General features: G+C 39.2%; 3 protein-coding genes across 3 annotated transcripts; 2 read left to right on the forward strand and 1 right to left on the reverse strand.

Annotated features, from left to right (window-relative positions):
• The first annotated feature begins 3,191 nt into the window (after positions 1–3,191).
• LOC104442379 (CSC1-like protein At1g32090) lies at positions 3,192–12,298 on the forward strand. The gene is given in 13 exon segments (XM_010055800.3): positions 3,192–3,516; positions 3,519–3,557; positions 3,560–3,677; positions 4,810–4,962; positions 5,236–5,371; positions 7,657–7,758; positions 7,937–8,056; positions 8,206–8,286; positions 8,413–8,753; positions 9,353–9,598; positions 10,006–10,330; positions 10,465–10,698; positions 11,867–12,298. Coding segments are annotated over 13 exon segments (2,196 nt in total). The 5' UTR covers positions 3,192–3,365; the 3' UTR covers positions 12,017–12,298.
• Positions 12,299–16,779: 4,481 nt separating this feature from the next.
• Positions 16,780–20,716, forward strand: LOC104442380 (4-coumarate--CoA ligase-like 6). Its single transcript, XM_010055802.3, has 6 exons — positions 16,780–18,009; positions 18,416–18,605; positions 19,015–19,160; positions 19,440–19,507; positions 19,863–19,965; positions 20,167–20,716. Exons 1-6 carry the CDS (start codon positions 16,972–16,974, stop codon positions 20,278–20,280), a joined length of 1,659 nt encoding a protein of 552 aa, XP_010054104.2. The 5' UTR covers positions 16,780–16,971; the 3' UTR covers positions 20,281–20,716.
• Positions 20,717–20,998: 282 nt separating this feature from the next.
• LOC104442381 (phosphoribulokinase, chloroplastic) lies at positions 20,999–24,675 on the reverse strand. The gene is made up of 5 exons (XM_010055803.3): positions 23,573–24,675; positions 22,949–23,033; positions 22,763–22,847; positions 22,260–22,504; positions 20,999–21,722 (listed from the first exon to the last, which is right to left on the reverse strand). Exons 1-5 carry the CDS (start codon positions 24,136–24,138, stop codon positions 21,471–21,473), a joined length of 1,233 nt encoding a protein of 410 aa, XP_010054105.3. The 5' UTR covers positions 24,139–24,675; the 3' UTR covers positions 20,999–21,470.
• Between the last annotated feature and the right edge of the window lie 825 nt (positions 24,676–25,500).

A 25,500-nucleotide genomic window follows, 5' to 3' on the forward strand; every position in this document is an offset into this window, starting at 1 on the left:
TTGTTTAGCTATTATTCTGTGACATTAGATGGTCTACCGAAACTTAGGACTGCTAATGTTGAGAACACTTTGTTTCGTAGGATGATGGGGTTTTCAGTTGATGGTCCTCATACAATTCCTATGAATGGCCAGATATCCTGCAACATAAACTAAGTCAAAAACACAACTGATTTTTGATTCATTGGAACGAATCCGAGCAATAAGTTCTGAATAGTAACGCGACGACACTGCAACAAGTGCAAAGCAAGATATCAATCTCAGGTCATGCTTCCTAAGATGCAGCAAGTGGCCTTCGTCAATTCACTCATGGGAACCCAATTACAAATTTGCTGAATCCATACGGGCATTTCCTTCTTTTTTTAACATTTTTTTGGGATCTTGAACGCAGGCTATTTGTACAGAGAGGTGCATTTAATGTCCTCGTCCATTTGGTGTATGTCAATGGAGGAAGTTAGAGATACCTCCTGTTTTTGTGAACCGTATAAATTAGTTGAGAGTTCAATGCTGGAAGATAGCTATGTTGAGGACAAGAAGGAACACCCAAAAAAAAAAGAATGTTCTTCCTCGTCTTTTGTTTCCGCCTAGAATTTGATTTGGCCCGAAAGAGATACGTCTGAGAGAGACTCATTTCGTTTTGAAGGAAGAAGCCCGCGGTTTCCGACCTAAACATCCCGTTTTTTTTCGACATATTTTCTCAGTAGATTAATCAATCAGTAAGATCGATCGACCAATTAAATATTTTTCTGACTTTCGTCGTGTCCATAGTATTATAAATACTAAGAATAGCTATGACCAACTGATCATTAAATATTTCGGTCTGGGCCAGGCCATTTGGAACCCGAAATTTTTGCCAGGGCCAAACGTACATGTGAAAACCCGCCCGAAGTATGGATCGACCATTTTCGGACCTATGAATTTCGGACTAGTTCAGGTTGGAATGGTCCGAGTTTTTAGGCTTTTCATATATTTTTGTGGTCATATCTTTGTGACTAACTCATCTTAAGTAAGTTTAACCGGTCTTATTCTTGACAGAATCGAATTATTTTTCTTTGCAACTAAAAAAGGAGTGCTCAAAATTTAAGAATTTGATTTTAAGCTTAGACAATCTTTAATGTTAAAAGTATAAACTAAAATTCATTAATGGTAATTGAAATTGATAAGTAAATGAGAAAATGAGGAGCTCGGCATGAACGAACGCAGGTCTCATAGAAAACATATGACTCTTTACCAGTAGACCGATAATTTTGGTGATAATAATAATTGAAAATTGCTCATTAAATAATTGTAGTAACTTATCAAATAAGGATACCGAACCATTACTTGTAGATTTTGGCAGTAAAACTCAAAAGATCTTAATTACCATCGATTGCCTTTTCTAATTGAATAAATACTTACCACATCCGGTAAATTTTTAGACTTAAAAACTTTTAATCAATAATAGTAAGATTATTAAGCAAGTTTAACCCCATTCAGTATTTTTCCCTTTTTCCTGTGCTTTTATAAAGTTACCGTACACGCTCTTTGCATATTCGTTTGCGATCAAATTTGTTTTTATAAAACATCAAGAACTTCATTCTATATAGATAGGTAATTTCGACAGGGCATTTAAGCCCAAAGGATGAGTAAAATTGAAATACAGGATTCTTATTCGGAGCTCGTTTGACGAAATTGAAAAATAAGTGGTAAAAATTTAACTACTGAACATTAAGCGTTGAAATTTTAAAGTACTGAAAATGAAAATAAAAATCTATTTAATAATGATTGATAATTAAATAATAAAATTGATTAGTTTCCAGCCAAAAAAAAAATCGTTAATTTATCACCAAACGTGGAGTAGTTAGCATTATTGAAAAGTCGTGACAAGATAATTGGTCTTATCACTTAACTAATTAATTAAACCCCTCTTCTTTTTCTTTTTCTTTTTCACGTTGAGTGATTTTTATTTAAAATGTGGATAATGTGATTATTACTGGAGTAAGCAATTTGCGTTGTCTCATGTTAATCGTACTATGCCAAAACAAGTGTGAATATGTCTAACTTGCATGCAACATGTTTAATAAATGTGTCTTATCTATTTCGATACCAAAAACAATATGTTTAATAAAACGAATGTCATAACATTACACGACTCGAGCAAAAACAATGATGTAGTTATTACTAGAGCGAGCAATTTGCATTGTTTCATGTTAATCGTGTTGTGCCAAAACAAGTGTGAATGTGTCTAACTTGCATGCAACATGTTTAATAAATGTGTCTCTCTGTTTTCATACAAAAAACAACATGTTTAATAAAATGAATGTCATGACATTACACTTGTCGTGCCAAAACAAGCGTGAATATGTCTAACTTGCATGCAACATGTTTAATAAATGTGTCTATTTGTTTCGATACCAAAAATAATATGTTCAATAAAACGAATGTCATAACATTACATGACTCATGCAACTTACACAATTATCTAACGCGCTACCATCTACTCTCGACAACCCGTGCACATTATAAACACGTTACTCATTATACACTCTTAACATATCTCTAAATAAATGAATAATTTCACTTCGCATTAGTATGAGATGTAATATATGAGTTAATTTTTGTACTGTTTTTAATCCCTAATTCTGTTTGTATTTTACCATTTGTTTATTTTTTGACACGGTGGTAATGTAATTAAAAATCTTTAAGTACGAGTATTAACCGCATTATAGCGTGTTTAATTGTGACGAGTTAAAACAAATGACACGTTTACACGGAAACTTAAATGCGTAGATCGTGTCTCAATGAATTAAGCAGGTTCGATTCATGCACCATACGATCTAATAATATCAATGAACGGATTGCTCATTCATAATACGAGATTCATTGGTGCTAAATCTAAATTTATTGATATTGCTAATCGTGTCGTATCGGGGAAAGATATCGATCACGGAAACGGCGCTTCTTTGGTTCCATAAGTCAAACCCTTTTCACCGGCGCCTGACAAGTCGCACCGTCCACGGTAATTTGTTACAGTGGAGTAGGTATAAAAAAAAGAGAGGAAATACTTTATCAAAATGAAAAAAATAAAAAATAAATAAAGAAAGAAAGAAAGGAAGGAAGCAAAGGAAATGAAATAAATAAAATAATAGTATAAAAAAGTTGACAAATATACGTAAAAGCGGCAAAATATTCTTTCCTTTCCTGTGTCTCTCTTCACCACCTTGTCCTTGCTGTGCTGCGCAGTGTCTGCTCTGCTTCCTTCCTCTGCACCCAATCCCCTGTTCTCTTCCTCCTTCGCGCGCAGCATAAACTCTCTCTCTCCCTCTCTCTCTCTCTGTGTCATACCCACAAACACATCCTACGCACAGTCTCTGCTTTCTGCGCTTTCCATGGCGACCCTCCAAGACATAGGCGTCTCGGCACTCATAAACATCCTGACCGCCTTCGCCTTCCTGCTGGCCTTCGCCCTGCTCCGCCTCCAGCCCGTCAACGACCGCGTCTACTTCGCCAAATGGTACCTCGACCGCGCCAGGACCAGCCCCGGAGCTCCGCCCACTTCGTCGGCAAGTTCGTCAATCTCAACCCCGGACCTACCTCACTTTCCTGAACTGGATGCCTCAGGCCTTGAAGATGAGCGAGGACGAGATCGTTCGCCACGCGGGGCTCGACTCTGCCGTTTTTCTCAGAACTTACACTCTTGGGTATGCTCTGGAATTTTCACTCTCTTGTTCTCCTCCCAACTCTTTCTTTTAGCGCGAGAGAAACGAGAAAACCAGGAGAGGGTTGCTTTTGTTTTGTTTTTTTTTTTTTTTTTGGATATTTGGCGCTGCTTCGCTGAAAGAAACTGAAATGTCGTGGAATCTGCATGTTATGCTACGCCTGTTTTCTTTCTGGGAACTTGTTTGGTTTCTGCGAAAAGTAGAGCGAGTCTTGTCATTAGCGTGCTTAAAGCAAGCATTTTTCGCTCGACTGGCTTGAAAAGTTTTGATCTTTTCCGACATTTTCGTGTTTCCTCTTGCTTTGTTGAGTGCAGTCATGAGTGAGCCTGAGCTACTTGCTCATCTTCATTTTTAAAGTCGTCCTTGCTTCCGCTTCTTGTCACATTCGACGATGTCTGTGATCACGTAATCTTTGACCTGGTTCTGTTTCACCCAATCTGAAGCATTCATATGAGATTTGATGTTTTGAGATGCCCCCGTTATGTTCCTGTCATAATGGTATTTGGGACTTGTGGCTTGCATGTGGCCCTAATTCTTCAGCCTAGAATCTGAGCTCGTGACGGTGCACCTCCCTGATCTTTTGACGGAGTTTTCTCCGCTTTCAAGAATAATTTCTTTCTCCATCTTTTAATGACCTGAGAAATTGACCTGAGAAATTTTCCCTCTCTCTGCAAAATGATTTTGCATTCATTTTGGCTTTTCTAAAAGTGGTCATGGTGTCTGAGACGTGCATACACACATCGGCGTGTTATGTCCACACATAACGGAGAAAACGGCACTGTTCAATGTGCATCGGCATTTCTGTGAGGAAGCATGGTTTTTTAATTGAGAAGTTGTCTATACCATTCGTGCTCGAAAGTCCAAATGTAAGGGTGGTGTTAAATCCAAAAAGGAAATAAATTAAGTGATGAATATGTTCGTGAACATTTCGATGCTTTTATTTGCTCTGCTGTAGCAGTGTTCTTTTAATTCTCTGCATTTTCTCTAACGGTATCGTAAGTCTTTGGCAAGTGATATATCTTCTTTCGCCATAACATGCATGCATTGAACAGCAACTTTCAGATACGTTCGCCGTGAATATATTTGTGACTAATATTTTTCTCATCTCTGACAGCTTAAAGATTTTTGTGCCGATCACAATCATTGCGCTTCTCGTTCTCATTCCAGTCAATGTATCAAATGGAACATTATCCTTTTTGAAGAGAGATTTGGTTATGAGTGACATTGACAAACTCTCTATATCAAATGTCCGTCCTCAATCAATGAGGTAAATTCATGTCTCTTGTACATACAGAGAGATATCTGTTCAAGACCCAAAACTGGGCATACATGCAGAATATTGTCCCATGTTACGCCTTTCATAGGAGCTAGACAGTTGTAACTGTTCTAATCACCTAATTTATTTCTCTCTCTTTTCACTTAAAAGAAGTTCCTTTTGTTAATTTTTCCTATAGTGTTTTAACGGTAAGCAATTGGGCTAACATTGTGAGAACTTTGCTTATGTATGACATTCTAAGCATCTCAATTATACCTGTTTCAGGTTCTTTGTTCATATAGGATTGGAGTACCTGTTCACCATATGGACTTGTCTCATGCTTTACAAAGAATATGACAATGTAGCATCAATGAGGCTTCGTTTCCTGGCCTCACAGGGAAGACGTGTTGAGCAGTTCACTGTGAGTTGACTCTCAGTGCACCCACCCTTTCATTGTATTTAGTTTTAATTCTTAAGACCATGTAATTGATCTGCCTTTGTCATTATGCTCTACAATTTGATATTTCTTTTGCGATATGGGCCAAAGACTTCAACTACAATTACATAACACAAAGTTAATCCACATTCCATCATTGATAACTAAAAGTCTTCTTTGAAGTCTTTAGTTTCAGTCATCTTCTCCCAAAAGTTCCAAATACTTTTCCATCTCATTCATGCATGAGCAGACTTGGTAGTCTGTAATGTTGATTTATTGAGCAACTTAAGTTGCCAAACAAAGAAATGCGAGTGGTTTTGACATAGGTGTACCTAGGCACGTTATATAACTGTTTGCTCCTTATTTTGCATGCAACTACAAATTACTTGACTTTATGAGGTCTCCACTATTCTCTAAGTGATGACGATCTCTTCAAGCAAGAAGACCTTAACATTTATGTATGCTAAACAAGTCAGTTTATCATGTACATTGCACAAACTGATTTAGCCCTACGTGACAATAATTGGCACTCATGGAGCACCATGTTTGAAACAGTTAAAGTTCCTATCTTAAGCAGTATAATTTGTTAAAGCTTGGTTTAAGCAGATTTATTATTTTGGGAGATGTAATTTGTTTATGCTATGTACCTAGCATAAGCAACCATGATGTGGAAGATGACTGAATTCTAATTTCCTGTTGGCATTTTTCCTGTCACGAGTTGTCAACAAGCTATACATCCTAAAATCCACCATTGGATTGGTCATGCATAATATGAACTAGAAGAATCAATCCTTGATGTTGCACTTGGGAATCTGGATCTAGCAAGGTGGGACCTTGTCTCTACCATTAACTGCTCTATTGAACGAGCTAGCTTCCACAGGAAGGAACATGCCTTTTGCAGTATAACCTAGATTGCCTTTTCATCTGTCGGGAGTTAAGAACTTAAGAGTTTTCTTTGAAAAAAATGACACAAATAGTCCCTAAACTTTGGTCCAATAATTTAAGAGTTTTCTTTGGGGAAAATGACACAAAGAATCCTTGAACTTTAGCCCAATGTTTAATATGGTCCCTGAACTTTAACCCAATGTGCTATGTAATCCCTGAACTTTTAGTTTGTTTAATATGGTTCTTGGACTTTTGGTATATATTCAGTTTAGTCCGTGAACTATATGAAAATGTTCAATATTGTCCTTTCAATAATTGAAAGTACATGGACTACATTGAATATTGGACTAGGTTAAACATGTGTCAAAAGTTTAGGGGCCACATTAAACAAATTGAAAGTTCAAGGACCGCATTGCACATTGGGCTAAAATTCAAGGACCATATTGAACAAATTAAAAATTCAGGAGCCACATTGGACATAGGATCAAAGTTCAGGGACTATTTCTGTCATTATCCCTTTTCTTTGTGAAGGTTTTTACCTATAATTTGCTTCGGGCTGCAAGCAAAAGATGCAATTTCATGTATCTTCTCAATATTGACCTCATCCTTTTCATGCTTTGCTACATTAATGAGAAGTATGGCAAATACGGACTTTCCACCTGTAATAACTCGGAAGCCCCGGCAAATCACTTTGTTGGCAGTCATCTGCTACTTACAATGCTAATAGTCATTTTAATATTTATGCCACTTGCAATTACCTTTAACTGTTTGTGAAGAAACTAGCATATTGCACTTATGCTTATTGTTCCAGTAATTATGACTATTGTGTTGCTGAAGAATATTTAAGCTAGCACCCTGCTTACATAACTTCATTATGTCTGTCTATGTTAGAATTTGATGTACGGATTGCTATTTGTTCGTGTGTCAGCTATATGTTGATATGATTTTGCACCTTGTAACCATAATGCGGATGGTGGGGAATCTAACAGTAATTTTTTTATTGTCTCTCTTCATGTAAGTTGCTTCACAGTTTGGATGCTCAAACCATATCTTGATATTCTTATGATCTCTCGATTTCTTTCCATCTCATCCAATCTATGGGCTTCTTACTGAAGATAGATCAGGTGTAAATGAGAATGCCATGGAGTTGTCAAGGTTGGGAGGGGTTTGACCAATCTGACACTCAGAAAATAGTACCTAAAACGTTAATGGTATTTTGTTAATTTTGTTTTTCGTAAGAGGATGTGCATGATTTGGAGGTCTGAGCTGGTCTAGTTCTTGATATAATGGAACTTTACTCGTGCAAATTTCTTGATCAGAGATTAGTAATCTTTGCCACAATCCTGCAATGTGAAAGACTTCTGTCAAACCATACTCTTTTGCAGGTAGTGGTTCAAAATGTGCCTCATGTTCCTCGCCAGTCAATACCAGATACAGTCGACCATTTCTTTCGAACTAACCACCCAGAGCACTATCTTTGTCACCAAGTAATAATTTTTCTTAATTTTTTTTTTATAGTACTGCTATGTTGTTCATTGACATTTTTATCAAGCATTTATCTTGTATAAGTCACGGGCATGCCTTAATGGGTAGAGTTGTCTCTTTTTATCTAAGGTCTTTTCTTCTCTCTGTAGTGACGACCTTTTCTGTTTTGCTAAACTCCAGGAAGTGTACAATGCCAACGAATTTGCTAAACTTGTGAAAAAGAGGGACAGTCTTCAGAATTGGCTAGACTATAATCAGCTCAAATTTGAAAGGCATCCAGAGAAGAGACCAACTAAAAGGGTACTTCATAGTTCTTCAAAAATTATTTTCCTAGTGTAATTATCTGGTTTTCTTATCACCCACATGTATTAGCTGTTTCAGTTATACGAATGTCAACTTCTCAATAGGTAGTGCTTGTAAACTAGATAGTCTTGCTCCTTAATTTCCAGAAAGGCTTTTGCGGGCTTTGGGGCGAGAAAGTAGATTCAATCGACTACTACAAGCAGCAGATAAAAGACCTTGAGAAAAGAGTAAGTGATATTTATGTTTTTATTATGTATTTTTCTTTCCTTAATTAATGCTCGGCTCTTCATACATAACCAGTGGCTTTCTGTACTCTTGCATTTTAACACTTGGCTGTTTTGACATTGTATCAGATGGCCATGGAGCAGCAGAAAGTTATTAAAGATCCGAAGTCTATCCTGTCAGTTGCCTTTGTGTCCTTCAATTCACGTTGGGGCGCTGCAGTTTGTGCACAGACACAACAAAGCAAGAATCCAACCCTATGGTTGACCGACTGGGCCCCAGAACCCCGTGATGTCTACTGGAAGAACTTAGCCATACCATTCTTTTCACTGAGCATTCGGAGACTTGTGATATCCTTGGCAGTCTTTGCTTTGGTGTTCTTTTACATGATACCAATTGCTTTTGTCCAATCTCTTGCCAACTTGGATGGACTTGAAAAAGTTGCTCCTTTCCTCAGGCCAGTGATGGAACTGTAAGTGAAGTAACCATATTCTTCAAATTTCAAATGATAGGGAAAGGAATAAACTTCTTCTTGGACGCTCTTGCAAAATGCGTAATTCTTCTTGCTTTACCTTGTTCTGAAGTGTGCATGATATTCCCTTGATAAACTAGTGACATGTCAAGTAAACAGCTAAGATATGATTTCTTTTGAATTTTAAATATTAGCAAGAATAGTATTTTGCATTTGTAAAAGTCTCAACTTTCGAAGACTTTGATCTCACTGCTTGTGCACTCTGCTTCCTTGTGGCTCTGGCAATTGTGGTTCTGCTCTGTTGTTCTCCACCATATGTATTTGCAGATTAACCTTGTCCTTGCCTTCCATTCCTTGATGCATATTTGGAGATTTTGCAACTAATGTATCAAAAATTAAAAAGTCGCAGTAGTTTCTTTACTTGATTCCCTTGGTGCTTGACCTCCGGTTTTCAATTGCAACTGATGCTTTGATTTTCTTCACTTCATTTTGAACTTCGTATTGCATGTAAGATGAAATTATCATGGATTTGGTCAATTCAGAATGAGTTGGTTCCATTTCTTTGGCTCACCTTGAAATCACTGTCCTTGCAAATGCAGGAAATTCATCAAGTCATTCTTACAAGGTTTCCTCCCTGGTCTTGCTCTCAAAATTTTTCTGTTCCTTCTTCCTAATGTTTTGATGCTAATGTCAAAAATTGAGGGACACATATCGCTGTCAATATTGGAGAGGAGAACAGCATCAAAGTACTACTTTTTTATGTTGGTTAATGTCTTCCTGGGAAGTATAGTGACTGGAACAGCTTTTGAGCAGCTGTATGCTTTTCTTCATCAAGCACCTTCGCAGTATGACTTCTTACCCTTATGAATGGTGGCTTCTCTTTTTATTCCTGAATTTTGTATCCAATTTCTCATTTGATCCACAATTTTCAATTCGATGCCTTCATAGTGAAATGGGTCGAGTTATTAATAATGTCTATAGTCTCCAGTTTATTTTATTCGATATGGGTCTTCCCCCCAGAAGCACATATGTCTAGTGACATCTAACCACATAACCTATGTAACATCATCATAACTGACATCTGCTGTACAAGTTCTGTAATTTGGATGAGTTGAGTTCATCTTTGCGTACCATTGACATATTGAATTACTTCACAGCATGCATTCTCCTTTATCCCCCAAGTCATGGTCAGATTTCATGAAACTTCAGTTCCTAGGATAACTCGCTTTTGTGTGCTATGAACCCTTTGCAGGATTCCTAGAACCATTGGGGTGTCAATCCCTATGAAGGCCACTTTCTTCATCACTTACATAATGGTGGACGGATGGGCTGGCATTGCCAGCGAAATTCTCCATTTAAAGCAATTGATTATATTCCATCTCAAGAATATGTTTTTGGTGAAGACAGAGAGAGACAAGGAGAAGGCGATGGACCCTAGAGGCGTGGACTTTCCAGAGACTCTCCCTAGTCTTGAACTTTACTTTCTTTTGGGGATCGTTTATGCTGTGGTTACTCCGATTCTTCTGCCATTCATACTAGTCTTTTTTGCTTTTGCGTATCTAGTATATCGCCATCAGGTCAGTAAATTGACTCGATATTGTTTTTTCTATGTCCAATCTTTTAGTCTTTTATGGACCATTTTTATGTAATGTCAGGAAAGTTCACTTACATCTGATATGTTTTGGCTTCCTCTGATGGTTAATATTGGCAGATAATTAATGTCTACAATCAACGTTACGAGAGTGCTGCAGCATTCTGGCCACACATTCATAGTCGGATAATTGCAGGCTTACTAATATCTCAGCTTCTTTTGTTGGGGTTGCTCAGTACTAAAAAAGCTGCTAAGTCCACTCCTCTGCTTGTCATCTTACCAATTCTTACACTGTCCTTTCACAAGTACTGCAAACATCGATTCGAGCCAGCTTTCAGAAAGTATCCACTGGAGGTAAATTTCTATGATTTTGGAACTTTTGTTGTGAATCCTCAATGTTCATTTATCCAAGCTTGTTAATGATACCTCTTTCATTGACGATATAATTAGCATCCATTGAACATGTTGTGGGTGTTGTAAATTCTTGTGTTGGTTGGGCTTCCTGAATCAGATCCAAATCCATAAACTATTGCTCCATCAGGGTAAATATGCTAAGGAAAGTAGATACTTACTGAAGAAGGGTAAACTGTTGCATTTTGGATTTGCTTACATTTAAGTGAGCTTGTCTTCGGGGCCTGAAAGTTGCCTACCTAAGGTGGGTTTCTCGTCATTAAGAAAAGGGCTTGCCTCTTACTTACCAGCACTTGTTTCCACATGCATAACCTAAGAGCACTGATGATTGTGGCTGTCAATTTGCCTTGTAAACCCTTACCCCTGTTAAGAGTATTAAGGTCAGATAATTATCAACTTTCCCTTAAGTATTCTTAGGATAGAATGTTCACATTCCTTGTGTTGGGTCTGTAACTTGAGTGCTCATGCATCCTTTCTTATTTTTATTTTTCAATAACACATCATCCTGTAATATTTAGAAATTGACAGTATCCTCCTCACCATGAGCTGATCGATTTTGTTTACATCGATAAAATGTGGATTTCGCTTTTCAAGGGTTTTTTTCATTGCAATGGAATAACTTGCACCATAGTATTGCAATTTTATCGTAGTACAGGAGTGATCAAGTCAGCTAGGAACGTGATGGAATTTGTGAGGAATGGCTATTTTCATTAGGGCCAAAAGTACTAGGATATCAATTGAAACTAAGGAAGGTACCGGGATCACTTCACAAATGACTAAAGAGTTATTGGACATCGCACCCTCATCCTCAAGAAAAATATGGATATTGTGGGATTTGGAGTGGTATTTATCTCATCGCGGTTATTGTGGTTTTTTGCGTCATTGGTTTGCCTGACAGACAAAAGTCTGACAGAAGTGTACTTGACCCAAAATATTGTCTAACAAAAGAAGAGATCTGGTGCTGAGCTCTTTTCACTTGGCCAATATCCTTTGAGTTCTTCAGCATGATATCGTGCATAATTTATGCAGATTGTTCACTCGCTGTTGCAACCTACATCTTTCACATCTTTATGAATGTGGTTTTAGACGTACTATTCTCCTTTTCCCTCAGGAAGCCATGGCAAAAGACATAGTGGAACGGGAGGCAGAACCAGGTCTAAACTTGAAGGCTTACTTAGATGATGCCTACTTGCACACGATTTTCCATTCCTTCAAAGCAGAGGAAGAAGAGTTAGCTGAGGTTAAAGTAGACAGACGGTAGTATCTCATATTCGGAGTCCTCCCTTGGAATGTGAACAATGATCATGACTCCCTCCTTGTCACCTCATTACATCAATTGCTATGAGACCGATCCCCCTCTTATAATACCTTGCCATACAAGGCCGAGGGCTCTCATTAACGGGTTCTACAGATTAAGTCTAACCGATTGTTTCAAGAAGAACTCGACATCCGTCATCGCTTATTTTGGATGATAGATTGTTGCGCTCTTTTTTATGTTGCTTGTTTACTAATTTATTAGTCCATCTGCCATATGTGTGATGCAAATAGTTCACAATATCTTCTGGAGATGAATCTACTTTGAGTCAGCTTCCTCTACTCCTGATATTTTCTCTTGGACACAGTTCATTTTCCTGGTGAGGTTTGGTCTGGTGATGGTCCATCCTTACTTGTAACCTAGAGGCCCCCCAGAAAAGAAAAATGTGGAAGGGGGGTCAGTCAATTATGCCATGAGGACATCGATCCTTGAAATTTAAAGCCGTTGGATCGCTGATACTAAATCTCAGCCATTGATGATTGGCGGCTGAAATTCAACGCAGGTGATTCGAATGTTCTCGCTATAACTAAAGTTCAAAATGGCAACTTCTCACAAGACCCGAGAATTGAAGATAGCTATCCGAGCCCCACTTTTTTAATTGTCCATCGTGTGTTAGGTGCAGTTGACCCAGCTGGACATAGCAAAGATACATGTGTAGGTAAATCCTTTTTCATCTTCAAAAATTGGTACATCTATATGAGGAAATGTCCTACCGATAGTGATATCGAAAGTCTTTCGCATTCAACAATGAATTGGATAGAAAAATCGGTATGTTTTTAATTGTCCATCGTGTGTTAGGTGCAGTTGACCCAGCTGGATATAGCAAAGATACATGTGTAGGTAAATCCTTTTTCATCTTCAAAAATTGGTACATCTATACGAGGAAATGTCCTACTGATAGTGATATCGAAAGTCTTTCGCATTCAACAATGAATTGGATAGAAAAATCGGTCTGTTTTTAATTGTCCATCGTGTGTTAGGTGCAGTTGACCCAGCTGGACATAGCAAAGATACATGTGTAGGTAAATCCTTTTTCATCTTCAAAAATTGGTACATCTATATGAGGAAATGTCCTACCGATAGTGATATCGAAAGTCTTTCGCATTCAACAATGAATTGGATAGAAAAATCGGTCTGTTTTTCAAAAGGAGTTGATCAGTCAATGTTCGGACGGATCTTCATTCTTCTGTTTATGAACTTAAATATATTTCTTGTGTGTACGAAATACAGAAGAAAAGTTTCAAATGAAGTGTAGGAAGCAAATCCCAAAAGGGGCAATCCAGGTCCACAAAGTAAGTTACTCCATATTTTCTTTCTAGGATTAGATTGCATTATCAATCCAAGAATGTTCCATCGGGCGTGCGGTTGTAGACCCAATAAGCGAGTTCTTTTCCCCAAATTGGGTCACTTCTTGGATTTCGTTAAACCAATGGGGCCACTTTTAAACTTATTCATTTCCTCAGGAGGGTACTACAGTTTCAAACGGCTCCAATTTGCTAAAATCAATTCAATTCAGTCCTCCGCACGTTGTCTTTTCTTATCCTAGTACGTCTCTCACAAAAAACCTCTTTTGTCCAAAGTCCTTTGCATTTATGTGAAGGTTTCTTTCAAATGCTCTCTCGAACACACCCTAATAAATAAATACCGAACGGTGGTCTAAAACTCCTGAGCAGATAACGATTGATCCCATATCTATATCAGCTTATGAAGTACAACTAAGAAAAAAGAACTCGATGTGGAGGCAAGATTTGTATCAAGGAAACAAACTCACCAATCCGTTGTCGTACGAAAATGGATCCATCTAATTTTAATCATTGAGCGCTTGTTGCATTAGCTCGGATTAAAAGTGGGATAAGAAGTTTCAGGACCACCATCTTTTCTTTTGTGTAGCACAGTTAAGAGGGAGAACGACTCTTGAACAAATTCGGATGTTCGTTCGGTTTCTTTAGCTTTGCTCCCTCCGTCGGTTTTATTCAGGTAGGGGTTTGCTCACTTGACACGACGTTGGGTGGGCATCGAAGCACCCTGTTCCGTGGTGGAGACGGGATTGAGAGGAAATGAACGTCGACCTAACGAATCAACCTGGTGTCCATGTGGATCAGAGTAAGCTGTGAAGTCGACGAATTTTCAGGAAAAGGGAACTTCATATGGTGAGCAGACTTCATAAGCTCATAGATTTACTTATTCTCATAGTAAATCGCAATCACGATACACTAGCATTGTTGCTAAATTTGCAGATACCGCTGGCAGGATGCGAGTTGTTTGTTGCTCAATCTAGGCTATCGCGATCGATATTGGGTTATAGTCAATTAGTCCGATGTCAATTCAAAACTATTCAATTTGGTTCATTTAGTTATAAATATTTTGACAATTTATCAATGTAGTTATTTCGATCAATTTTAACTAAAAATTGTGAACATGGACCTTGGTTGTCCTATATGGCATAGTCGATGATGATTAATGCTAATGTTAACAATTTCTATCATTTATTTAAAAGAAAATATGAATATTTTTTTATAACTTTTACTTTTTACGATTATTTCTTTTCTATTCATTTTTCCAATGTGGATGGTGAGGGTTGTCGACGTCTAGTCACCATAGTGGGAAATAAAAACAATAATCAAGATTTTTTTTAAAAAAAAATTTAAAGATAGTTCACCTTAGCACTAATTGTTTCGTTCGATTAGCATCCACATCAGCAATTTTCTATTAGAAGCGGTCGGAATTATTACATTGAATTTGTCTTTAGGACAAAATGAAAATGTTTAGAATTGAATTAATATCCATAAATAGATTGAAGAGTTTTTGATAATTTTTCCATTCGAAGTGGTAGCATGTCAGTCTAGGTTAGCAACTTAGCATTAAGGATGAGTGCTTGGTCGACCTCATTAAGTCCGGAATGGGTCTTGATCGTTCCATTGTTGCCAAAAACCGACCTTTGAGGCCACCCATTGAAATCATTTCCCATGGGTCCCTCATCATTGCCCGTGGCGATAGCCCATAAATCGGTCTGGATCGTAATCGGTCTGGATCTGTCTTCATTTTGTCCGGTCGATCATGGGTACATTGTTTGAGTCCAAGGCGATATGCCTATCCATCCTTTATCAGCCTCACTGAAAATACTATGTATATTTTTCATTACATATGTGAAATTTCCATATCAAATTAATTTGACCCGTTACTTTTCTGAGTTTGACCCCACTAAAATCTGGCTGCCACTAATTAAACATGATTAGAATTTTCAAAAGCTCTCGTGCTCAATTTTATTTTTTTTTATTTTTTTTTGGTATTTGGCCATTACAAATATGAAGTTTGTCAAGTAATTTTTGACGTTATGTTTCGAGATAATAATTAATATTTTAAGTCCCCGTCGGTCAACTATTTCAACTCCACTTTCGGACTAACTGAGCCGGCTCACCTCTTTGTCAAGTTTGAGCGTTTCCGTCATTGTGCGGCGGCCCTGCATTTAGGCAATGCTTCGAACTTCACAAATAAATAAATTCAAATTCGCGATTGGTTATGCACGACTAGAATTGAATGACTGAAAGGCGCACAAACCTAATTGGAGGATCATTCACTCAATTTGGGTAGTCCTTGTATTTAAATCAAGTCAAGCTCATACCTAATAATACTATATTTAAGCGGCGGCTTGCAAACCTAATTAAGCAATCAAGTTGTGTTTGTATTACATGTATAGATAAACTAAGTTGAATTTATACTAAAAACTACATCGGATCAAATAATCCCTCAATTGCATTCCTAGAATGTGCTCTCTCTTTTATTTATTTATTTATTTATTTATTCATTTCTAGAATAACTTAGGCTCCTACTTCATTGATCTCACTAGCCAATAATTATAAGAGCCTCTTGTAATTTCTCGCATAGCAAATGATCTTTTGATAAGGTTTCATAAACTAGAACGAAAAAAACAAAGCTCCTTAAGGCTTGCCTAAAAGTATCATGGCCTTTTAAGATCCGCAAGGACGAATTCTTTGGTCGTAACATGGTTTTAACAATGTAAGTTTCTCATTTTAGTACAAAGCAACACATCCCTAAATGGTGGGCACAATCAAATAAGCGACGGGCTCAAGCGAGTATCGGTCATGTCATGAGTTCGTTCCCTTCTATCCGCCACATGCTACCAATTTTTCGAAGGCCATCTGCACGGGCGAAGCCGGGACTTACATGGGCCATAGGCTTGTGGGGGTATATACATTTCAAGGAATTATTAGGTGAAGTATGAGACTTTATAGAATTAGTGTCAATTGTTTTAAAAGTTTACGCTTTTGCTAAATGAAGATATGATTTATTATTTAAATATTTTAGTACTCTCTCACGCTTAATCTAATCTTTTTGCCTAATACTAAATGTAAAAATTCATTTCAGAAGGTAAATGAGACTTAAAAATATTTGAACTCAATATCTCATCTCATGCGAAATTTTATACCTTAAGAGATTAGTTGCAAACGTGACTTATTATTTAAATATTATAATACGTAACAAAATATTTTTATGGACCCAAGTTTATAAATCGAACATAGATTTCTAATTTTCCTGTGCCCCATAAATCACGAATAGTTTTTCAAAACAGGGATAATTTCCTTTGTTGTATTATATTTTTAAATTTTTATGGCAGGCAGCATGTGAGCAGAAGAAGCCTACAAATCTTAGCTGCCTCCAACGGCTCGCATTCCTTGCACTGCACGACAATCCATCCATCCACGCGCAGCCTCCTCTGTCCCTCGTCCGCCGCTCCTTCTTCTTCTTCTTCTTCTTGTCTCTGTTTCACGCCGGCTCGCGCACGCACAGCCTGTCAGACACAAACAAACAAACACGTTCCCTGCACTTTCGCTGTAACCCCGGGATTCCACGAACTCGACCCGCCAATCCCTGCGCGAAGCATGCAGACCAGCCCACGAGCACCGCTCCCTCCTCCTCCTCACTGGTACTCCCCGGTCACTGGAATCTACTGCAGCAAACACCCCGCCGTCGACCTCCCTTCGGACCCTCTGAACGACGCCGTCTCCCACCTCTTCTCCCGCGCCCACGGCGGCTCGACCGCCCTCCTCGATTGTCCCTCCGGGTCCTCCATATCCTACTCGGAGCTCCGCTCTCTCGTCCGATGCATCGCTTCCGGGATCCGCAGCATGGGCGTGTCTCGGGGCGACGTCGTCCTGCTCCAGTTGCCCAACTCCGTCTACTACCCCGTCGTCTTCTTGGGCGTCCTGTTCTCCGGCGGGGTCGTCACCACCATGAACCCACTGAGCAGCGCGTCGGAGACCCGGCGGCAGGTTTCGGATTGCAATGTGCGTCTCGCTTTCGCTTCGTCCGACAAGTGCGAGATGTTGAAGGCATTGGGTGTTCCGGCCGTTGCTGTGCCAGAGGATGTACGTTCTGCTTCAAGAGATCGCGAGTTCGTGGAATTTCGCACGCTCTTGTCGAGAAAATTTGAATCTTTCGAGAGGCCCATCGTGAAGCAGCAAGATACGGCGGCGATAGTGTACTCGTCCGGCACTACGGGCGTGAGCAAAGGGGTTATGCTCACGCATGGGAATTTCATCGCCGTGTGCGAGCTATTCGTGAGGTTCGAAGCCTCTCAGTACGAGTTCCCGACCTCCGAGAATGTGTACTTAGCTGTCCTGCCGATGTTTCACATATATGGCATGTCGCTCTTTGTCTTGGGACTGCTGTCTTTGGGGTCTACTGTGATTGTGATGAGGAGGTTCGATCCCAACGAGGTGGTCAAGGCCATTGATAGGTATGGAGTCACCCATTTCCCTGTTGTTCCGCCCATATTGACTGCTCTGACCAGGACTTTGAAGGTTGCCAATGGAAGTGGCTTGAGGAGCTTGAAGCAGGTCTCTTGCGGGGCTGCTGCTCTCAGCAGGAAGAGCATTGAGGACTTTGTTCAGACTTTTCCTCATGTTGACTTCATTCAGGTAGGGATGATGAAACTTGCTTTACTCTAATTGTTTTATTGGTTCTACATCTCTGCCTTGTTCAATCAAGCCTACTAGTTTCCTAGGCATGCTCATTTCCCTGTTGCTGCTCCGCAAGAAATAAACTGAAGTTTAGGATTTTTTTTTCCCCTCTTTTTTTGGGTTTTCTTGGCATTCATTTGATCTCCAGACATTAAACAGCAGCTGCAACACTGAAAAATGTTGGAAGTGTTGACTTCTTTTACCCTTTTCCCTCACTTTAAAGATGGAAAGAAATTAATTCTGAGTTGATTGAATTGGGAGTTGTTATAGCATCACTTGAGGAAAGATGTTAATTGTATGTCGGGGGATCGCAAAAATTTCTGCAGTTTAGGCATGTCCTGCCATTGATTATGCTGGTTAACAGGGTTATGGCATGACTGAGTCAACTGCAGTTGGAACCCGAGGTTTCAATACCGAGAAGTGTCGAAGATATTCTTCCATTGGACTTTTGGCTCCAAATATGCAAGCCAAGGTGTTGGACTGGAAGACTGGATCCTTCTTGCCTCCAGGCAGTAGTGGCGAGCTTTTGTTACGAGGACCTGCAATCATGAAAGGTGATATTATCTCTCTCTATTTCCTTTTTCAATTTCTCATCGGACTTTCAAGCAGGCAGTAAGAAATTTGTTTTGCTAGATTTGTTTTAACTCTGGAAAAGAACCATGTGCATACTAATGTGCACAAATTACTTTTCAACTGCAGTACCGTGTCTGTTTATTAACTGCATAAATCTGTGTTATAGGTTGCATATAGCCTCCATTCTTACAATATTCTTGTAGTGTTTTCTTTACTCTTTTCTGGCTTCTGGGGATTCCATAATAGTGCTAGACTTGTTGGCCTTTCAGTTAAAGAACTATTTTCACATGATTTTTCTTCAAAGAAAAGGGTACGTTGGGTGTCTGTGCATGTATCACTTTCCTATTTCCTTTTAAAGTAAGTTATTCAAAGCTGCCTGCAAATTTTCAGGGTACTTGAATAATGTCGATGCAACTAGGTTAATGATCGACGAGGATGGTTGGCTACATACTGGAGATATTGTCCATTTTGATCAGGATGGATTTTTACATATACTTGATCGAGTGAAGGAGATTATAAAGTACAAGGGCTTTCAGGTAAGAGCTTTACAGTTAATGTTAACGGTTGTCACGGATTGCCAATTGCTTTTCCCAGTGGCTTTTTAGAGATAGGTCAGTTCTCTGCATTATGCTATAATGGAAAACTGGTGCTACAGTTTATATCTTCACTTCATCTCAATATATCAAAAGGCGATTATTAAAGAACATGAATTTCTAAGAGATTATCTATTGCAAAAAGCGCTTACATGCTCTTGGACAAACTTATCTTTCTTATAATAGTAGCTAACTTCACATAACATCTTATGCTGCCAACAGATTGCTCCTGCTGATCTGGAGGGTGTATTAATTACCCATCCTGACATTGTTGATGTTGCAGTAACAGGGTAAGTGAGACTTCAATGCTCGCCCCACCTCCCAAAAGAAAAAAGAAAAAAATTGCCATGCTAGTTTGGACAAGAAAATTGAGGGTAGAGACGGTCCCTTTCCTATGATATATAATTCGAGACAGAAAATGCATACTTAGAAGAATCTCAGTATTTCACGGCTAAATTGTCTAAATTTTTTGTTTGTGGAAATTTATATAGTTAAAAAGATCAAAGAACCAATCTGTCTTCGCTATGAAATATGTCCAAGGAACAAAGTTTGATCATATGCTGTTTTAGTCAAATTCTTTAAATGTCTTATTTCTCATTGTTGATCTAGTGATGTACTGGTACTTATTTTCTTTGTACCATACAGTGCCCTTGATGAAGAATCAGGTGAGATACCGGTGGCATTCGTGGTCAGGAGAATTGGAAGCAATATTTCTGAGGAAGCTGTCATGGACTACTTAGCTGCACAGGTTTTTCGTCAATTTAATTAGATGTTGTCCTGCATGCACACATGACGAACTAAAGATTTCCCAAGTTTTATTGCTTAAAAAAGACAATAGTAGTATGAAATGATTTTCAAAGTGTTAAACACACTTGACCAGGCTTTTTTCCATCCTTGTTGATGATCAAATGAACTAAGCTTTTCAACATACGCTTCTTTGTGCTTATAGGTTGCTCCCTACAAGAAAGTGAGGAAGGTAGTTTTTACCAGTTCAATTCCGAAATCAGCTGCTGGAAAGATTCTTCGGAGGGAACTCAAGAAGTCGTTGACTTCTAGATTGTGAGGGCCTTACATTTCTGGCTCTGAGTCCTGAGATGATAGCTGAGCAAAATAAGAGGATATAACCAATTCCAATTTAGATCAGTCCTCTAAAAAATTGTGGTTCTATTATGATAGCCGCAAAAAATGAGTAGAGAATTCTGTGTTACACAAATTACAGATTGTTTCATTCTTATGGAACAAGTGGCTTCAATATTAGCTTGAGTGTCTCATACCTATGTAGAAAGGTTCTTATACTTTTTCTACTAGTTTTGCATTGATATTTCTGAAGGTTTTTTGTATGTAGTGTCCCTGCTTAATGGCAGTCATATAATAATCTTGAGAGATTTATATCTCTGTCCTTGTATGTTATTGTAACAGACAACATGCTGCATCACAGTCTTTGAAAACAGTGATCCTTAACATTTTTTGTCGAGCGTACAGGAAGCGGTCTCATTTTAGATGCTTTGTGTTTTCATTTTACCCGTAGTGCTTGCCTCATCATTTTTCTCACCTGCTTGATTTTGTTGTTGCCTCTTGGCATATTTAACTGATTGGGTCATGGAACTACAGGCATTTTTCATTTGCTGTGGGGAGTTAATGGCCATTAGTCAATTTATAGACGATGATTTGCCAATATTCTCTCTATAAGATTTCTTATTTGCATTAGAATTTCATAATGGTCTAGGACCTGCCCTATCTTCTCTACATCTCCAGCTGACTTTCTCTTACATTATGGACGTGGCAAAATTATGCACTTTGTTATGCTGGTTCATCAGGTCACGATCTGTTTACAATTGACAAACAGTTATTATCATGTGCATTAAGGTCGAAGATAAGTTTAAAGATGATGACTTGACAAGGTCTGTCGCAATCCTCTGTTTCAAACACTGTGAATGATTTTTTTCCTTCCCTGGACGGTCCTTGATATTGCAAGTTCGTCTTATATAATGCACAGTCTATCTATTAATTGCTTTCATAAGTATATACAATCTTCTGCTTTTATTCCTCTATGTTACAAATTGGATTGGAATTACACAGGGGGGAAGTAAATACATGCTGAGCGCTTTCCTCTATGCGGGCCGAAGCATGAAGGAAAAATAATTTGGGTGATGAAGTAAAGAAAAAAAAGAAGAGAAAAAATAGTAAAGGATAAAATGGGGCTAGAGAATGATCAATATGGGTGATATTTTTTCTCCTGCCATTTAGAAAGTTTCAAGCTTTTGCTGCTTCCAATGGGGCACCAGTTTTGGTGGCAACTATTTGTTCCCAGAGGTCTCTGATCTTCAAGCCAATGATGGTTTGGAAGAGGCCTGTGCCATTGTTGCTTCCGGGGAAATCAGAGTGCTTCAGCATTTGCTGGGTGACCTCTCCATAGAACTTGGTGGAGATGTTGCTGAGATGGCTCTCCACATATATCAGCTCAGCTAGTCGGTCAAATTGCCCATCCATCTCCAACACAAACACCTGCAATTAGAGAAAAAATAAAGATTTTGACAATGAGCCAAAACAGATAGGATAAAATGGAAAAAGCGTCTACAATGAAAATTTTATACAGCTGGCAGTGATGCTAATACAAATCTAACAGAAGTTTCCAAATTGATGGAGACTGATTTAGAGGTAAGACAAAATGAAGTAGCCTCGTTTACCGTGCTCCTTTTTCTCTGTATCTTCCTTTGTACTAGAAATATATATTCCTGAGAGACAGTTAGCGACAGACAGACAGACAGACGGGCAGACGGACAACTAGATCCAGAAGAGTTTCTCGGGAGAATGGAACCATCACTAGATTTGATTCATCCATCCAATGAATGAGAAAAACTTGGAAAATGAAGATCTCACAATGTACAACATACAGAATGCACGGCCTCGATACGTTTTCTTTACTGCTATTTGCTGTGTCTACCGTGCGACAAGTGGTAAGCAGTGAAATTATGAGACCTAGTCGATTAGATTCTTAGTTTTGGAAAAAACATGAAGATATATATGGAAGCAAATGATTACCTCATGGCCAAAATAAGTGTCAGGGCCGTAGAAGAACTTGATGCCAGGGTAAGAGCAGGTGAGTTTCCTTCCACAAGGAATCCATGAAATTGTTGAGCCCTCATCAAAGAGGTAAACCGGTTTGAAGTACTTCAATCCTTCCTTCATTATCAGTCTCACTCTCAACACCTTCCCCTCGTTGTCATCAGGAATGAGTTGGGTTGGCAACACTTCAATCACTGCATCTGCATATTGCTTTTGTGGATCTGCAAGTTTCGAAAAAAGATAAATTAAAAAATGCAAAGAATGCTGAAGAGTTAATAATAACTTTGCTTTCCCTCTTAATGGGGAAAGACAAGCATAACGTCTACAAGGATTATGGACTCTAATATTGATGTCTCGTGTGAATTTATTCCTAATTTGCAAATATGGCATAGTATCAGCACTAGCATGAAAACAAAAGCTCATAGTAACTTTTTTTTTTTGGGGAGATTTAATGAACGAAAAAATGGCTTCATTTTTACCTATATAAGCATCAAAGTCTGGCTTTCTGGCCTCAATGCTAGCTTTGATGCTTTCAAGACTGTGTCCTCTCTCAGCCATGTCTCTCTGCATTTTTTGTCAAATTTTTATCAGAACACGAGCCATCATGCATTCTCAGGCTGTATATTGTGAGAGGCACAATTCAGAGATTAGCAGGTTCGTGTTACCTGAATCTTCCAAGCAAACTTCACCTCGCTGCTTATGTCCAAGTAAATACTGAAGTCCAGCAATTCCCTCACACGTTGGTCAAACCTGCAAATACCCCCAGTTTGTGACAAAGATTAGATGTGTGGTCCAGACTCAATGAGGGTCAAGCTCAGCTGTTTAATTGGCCAAGCCCATGAGGGAAGTTGTTGTTACGCTTCCAGGTCAAAAAATGTCAATTCCTAGTACTTTCATGGAAGACATGGGCCAGTGTATGGCCCAGCCATTGAAGAGAAAACGACAATTCCTCGACCATAAAATGCAGCTTCAAGATCGGCTCTTAAAATCTATTGTGAGGCATGTCAGAGCATTTTTCTTTTCTTTTTTAGCTCCAGAGAGGAGGATATAGCATAATTATCAACCCCATACACATAAATCGACAGTAACACCAGTCTCTATCTAATATTTTTCTCGGTCTCGGTCTGTACTGAAATTTTCTAACCATTTAACTACTCATAAAATGTTATTGCTCTCCAAGAACTAGTCCATGTAACACCAAATTTGAATTTTATTTTGCTTTTTCTACTACATAATAGCAGAAATCGATATTCCCAACTCCCGTAACTAGAGAGAGATAAGAAACATACATTGGGTGCAGACCCTCAATGACAAGGATCTTGGGCGGCACAATGAGCTCCGGCGGGTCGAGGAGGCCGGTGACGTGGTTGTAGATGGGCTTCTCGACTGCCTTCCCTTCCTTGAGCGCCTTGACCTGCTCGTACATGAGGTCGAAGTCGTTGGCGCGCGGGTCGAGTGCGGAGACACCCTTTCCCTTCCTCCCTGTCCTGTCCAGGGCGTGGTAGTCATCCAGGCATATCACGGTTGTTGTGTCGCTGATGAGGGTGTTGGAGTCCGGGTTCCCGCCCTTCGGGGGCTCAGCCGCCCCTCCGAACACGCTTGTGAGCCTCCTCATGAAGGTGCTCTTCCCGCACCCCGAGTCGGCAGCGAGACCGATCACCAGTGTGTCGCCGCGGCCAGCCGCTGAGCAAATGACCACACCGGGTGATGACGGGTGGCTTTGGATGATGACCCCTCCCCTCTTGGTGGCTCTGCTGCCATAAGTGCAGAAAAGGACCTGTTTCTTGTGGAAGCTTGCGATTGATGAGCATGTGGGGTTGAGTAATTGGGTTGTGTGGACAGTGCACACTGCCATTTCTTGACTATGATACGATGAAGCGTTTCTCTTTGCCCTTCTCTGAGGAAAGATGGAGAGAGAGAGAGAGAAGGGCAAGAGAGGGATAGATGATTTATAATGTGTGTTCAGGCAAATGGAGTGAGTCAGCTTGTTTTCGTGGACAGTGCATGAGATGGGTTTTGCTTCTTCTTGCTGCTTTCTGTGTGATTCAAGAAACTTGAAACCGGAGGAGGTTAAGGGTGATGGGAAAAACGTAGGCAGTTTTCGAGAGGGAATACAAGAAAAAAATGAAAAAGGGAGGGTTTTCGTGTTGATGATGAAGCGAGATATGTCTTTTAGCTTATGGGATTCTGTGACTACCCCTAGATTTGGACAAATTGGGAGGTGATTTTGAGGTGGGAATGGGAGGGGGCATGGATGTCCTAAGAAAATCCATGGACGATGGCTAAAACCATCATAAAAATTATTAATGAAACACAAAGCAAAGCTAATCTCATTTCTTCCTCTTCTTTTGAACTTTTTCTATGTTTGGAAGATGGGATGGGGGTGTTTGATGAGGTGATGGCAATGTTTCTTTCTTTCTGCGATTGAGCACAGGGCATGGACAAGTATGGTGACTGGTTGTTTCGGTTTGGGATACTGGGGATGCCACGTGGCATCTAGGGAGTGGGCAATTGGAGATGAGGGGGTGGAAGGGGTGGAATGGAGGAGATGTTGGAGCCCATTGTTAGAGAGAAGTATTACATGAATATCCCCTTTTCAATTGATTTGTTAATGGACAATAGTAGGTACACAAACATTAACTTACATACCTAGCAAATGCATCACTTTCTGTAGATATGATCTCACCAGATTGAATATGGCAACTCTGTTGTCCCTGCAACCTGCAGTAGCATCTCATTGTTCACTGTTTCCACTTTACAAGACTTTCATCAATTGCTGCTTGCGTGAGTGCGTCTACTGTTTCTAACTTTGGCCAACGTTATGTTGCATCTTCTTAAGAGGAAACGAAAGGGAGAGGCAACTTTGCTTCACAGGTGTTCCAGAAAGTGAGCATTTTCTTAGGATTTGGTTATTTGATCCAATGGGTTCGGGGAGCTTTATGTAGCATGCATGCAATCGTGAGTTTTGAATTACAGGGACTGTCCCCACTAATCATTGGAACATGGAATGGCATTTCTAGTAGATCTATGGTGGAATTTACTGGACAAAGCAAGTGTATCACTTGCACGACTAAATCCTATTTTATAAACAATATATATATGTGGGTGTAATGTATGTGCGAGTCGTTTTGGCTGAACTTTTTGGTGTACATTTCACATTAATTTTGGATTCAAATAAGTAAAATTTCGGAGCTAACTTTTAGAGGATTGATTGAGT

The sequence above is a fragment of the Eucalyptus grandis genome, chromosome 4, assembly GCF_016545825.1.
Source record: "Eucalyptus grandis isolate ANBG69807.140 chromosome 4, ASM1654582v1, whole genome shotgun sequence".
Classification (NCBI taxonomy): Eukaryota; Viridiplantae; Streptophyta; class Magnoliopsida; order Myrtales; family Myrtaceae; genus Eucalyptus; species Eucalyptus grandis.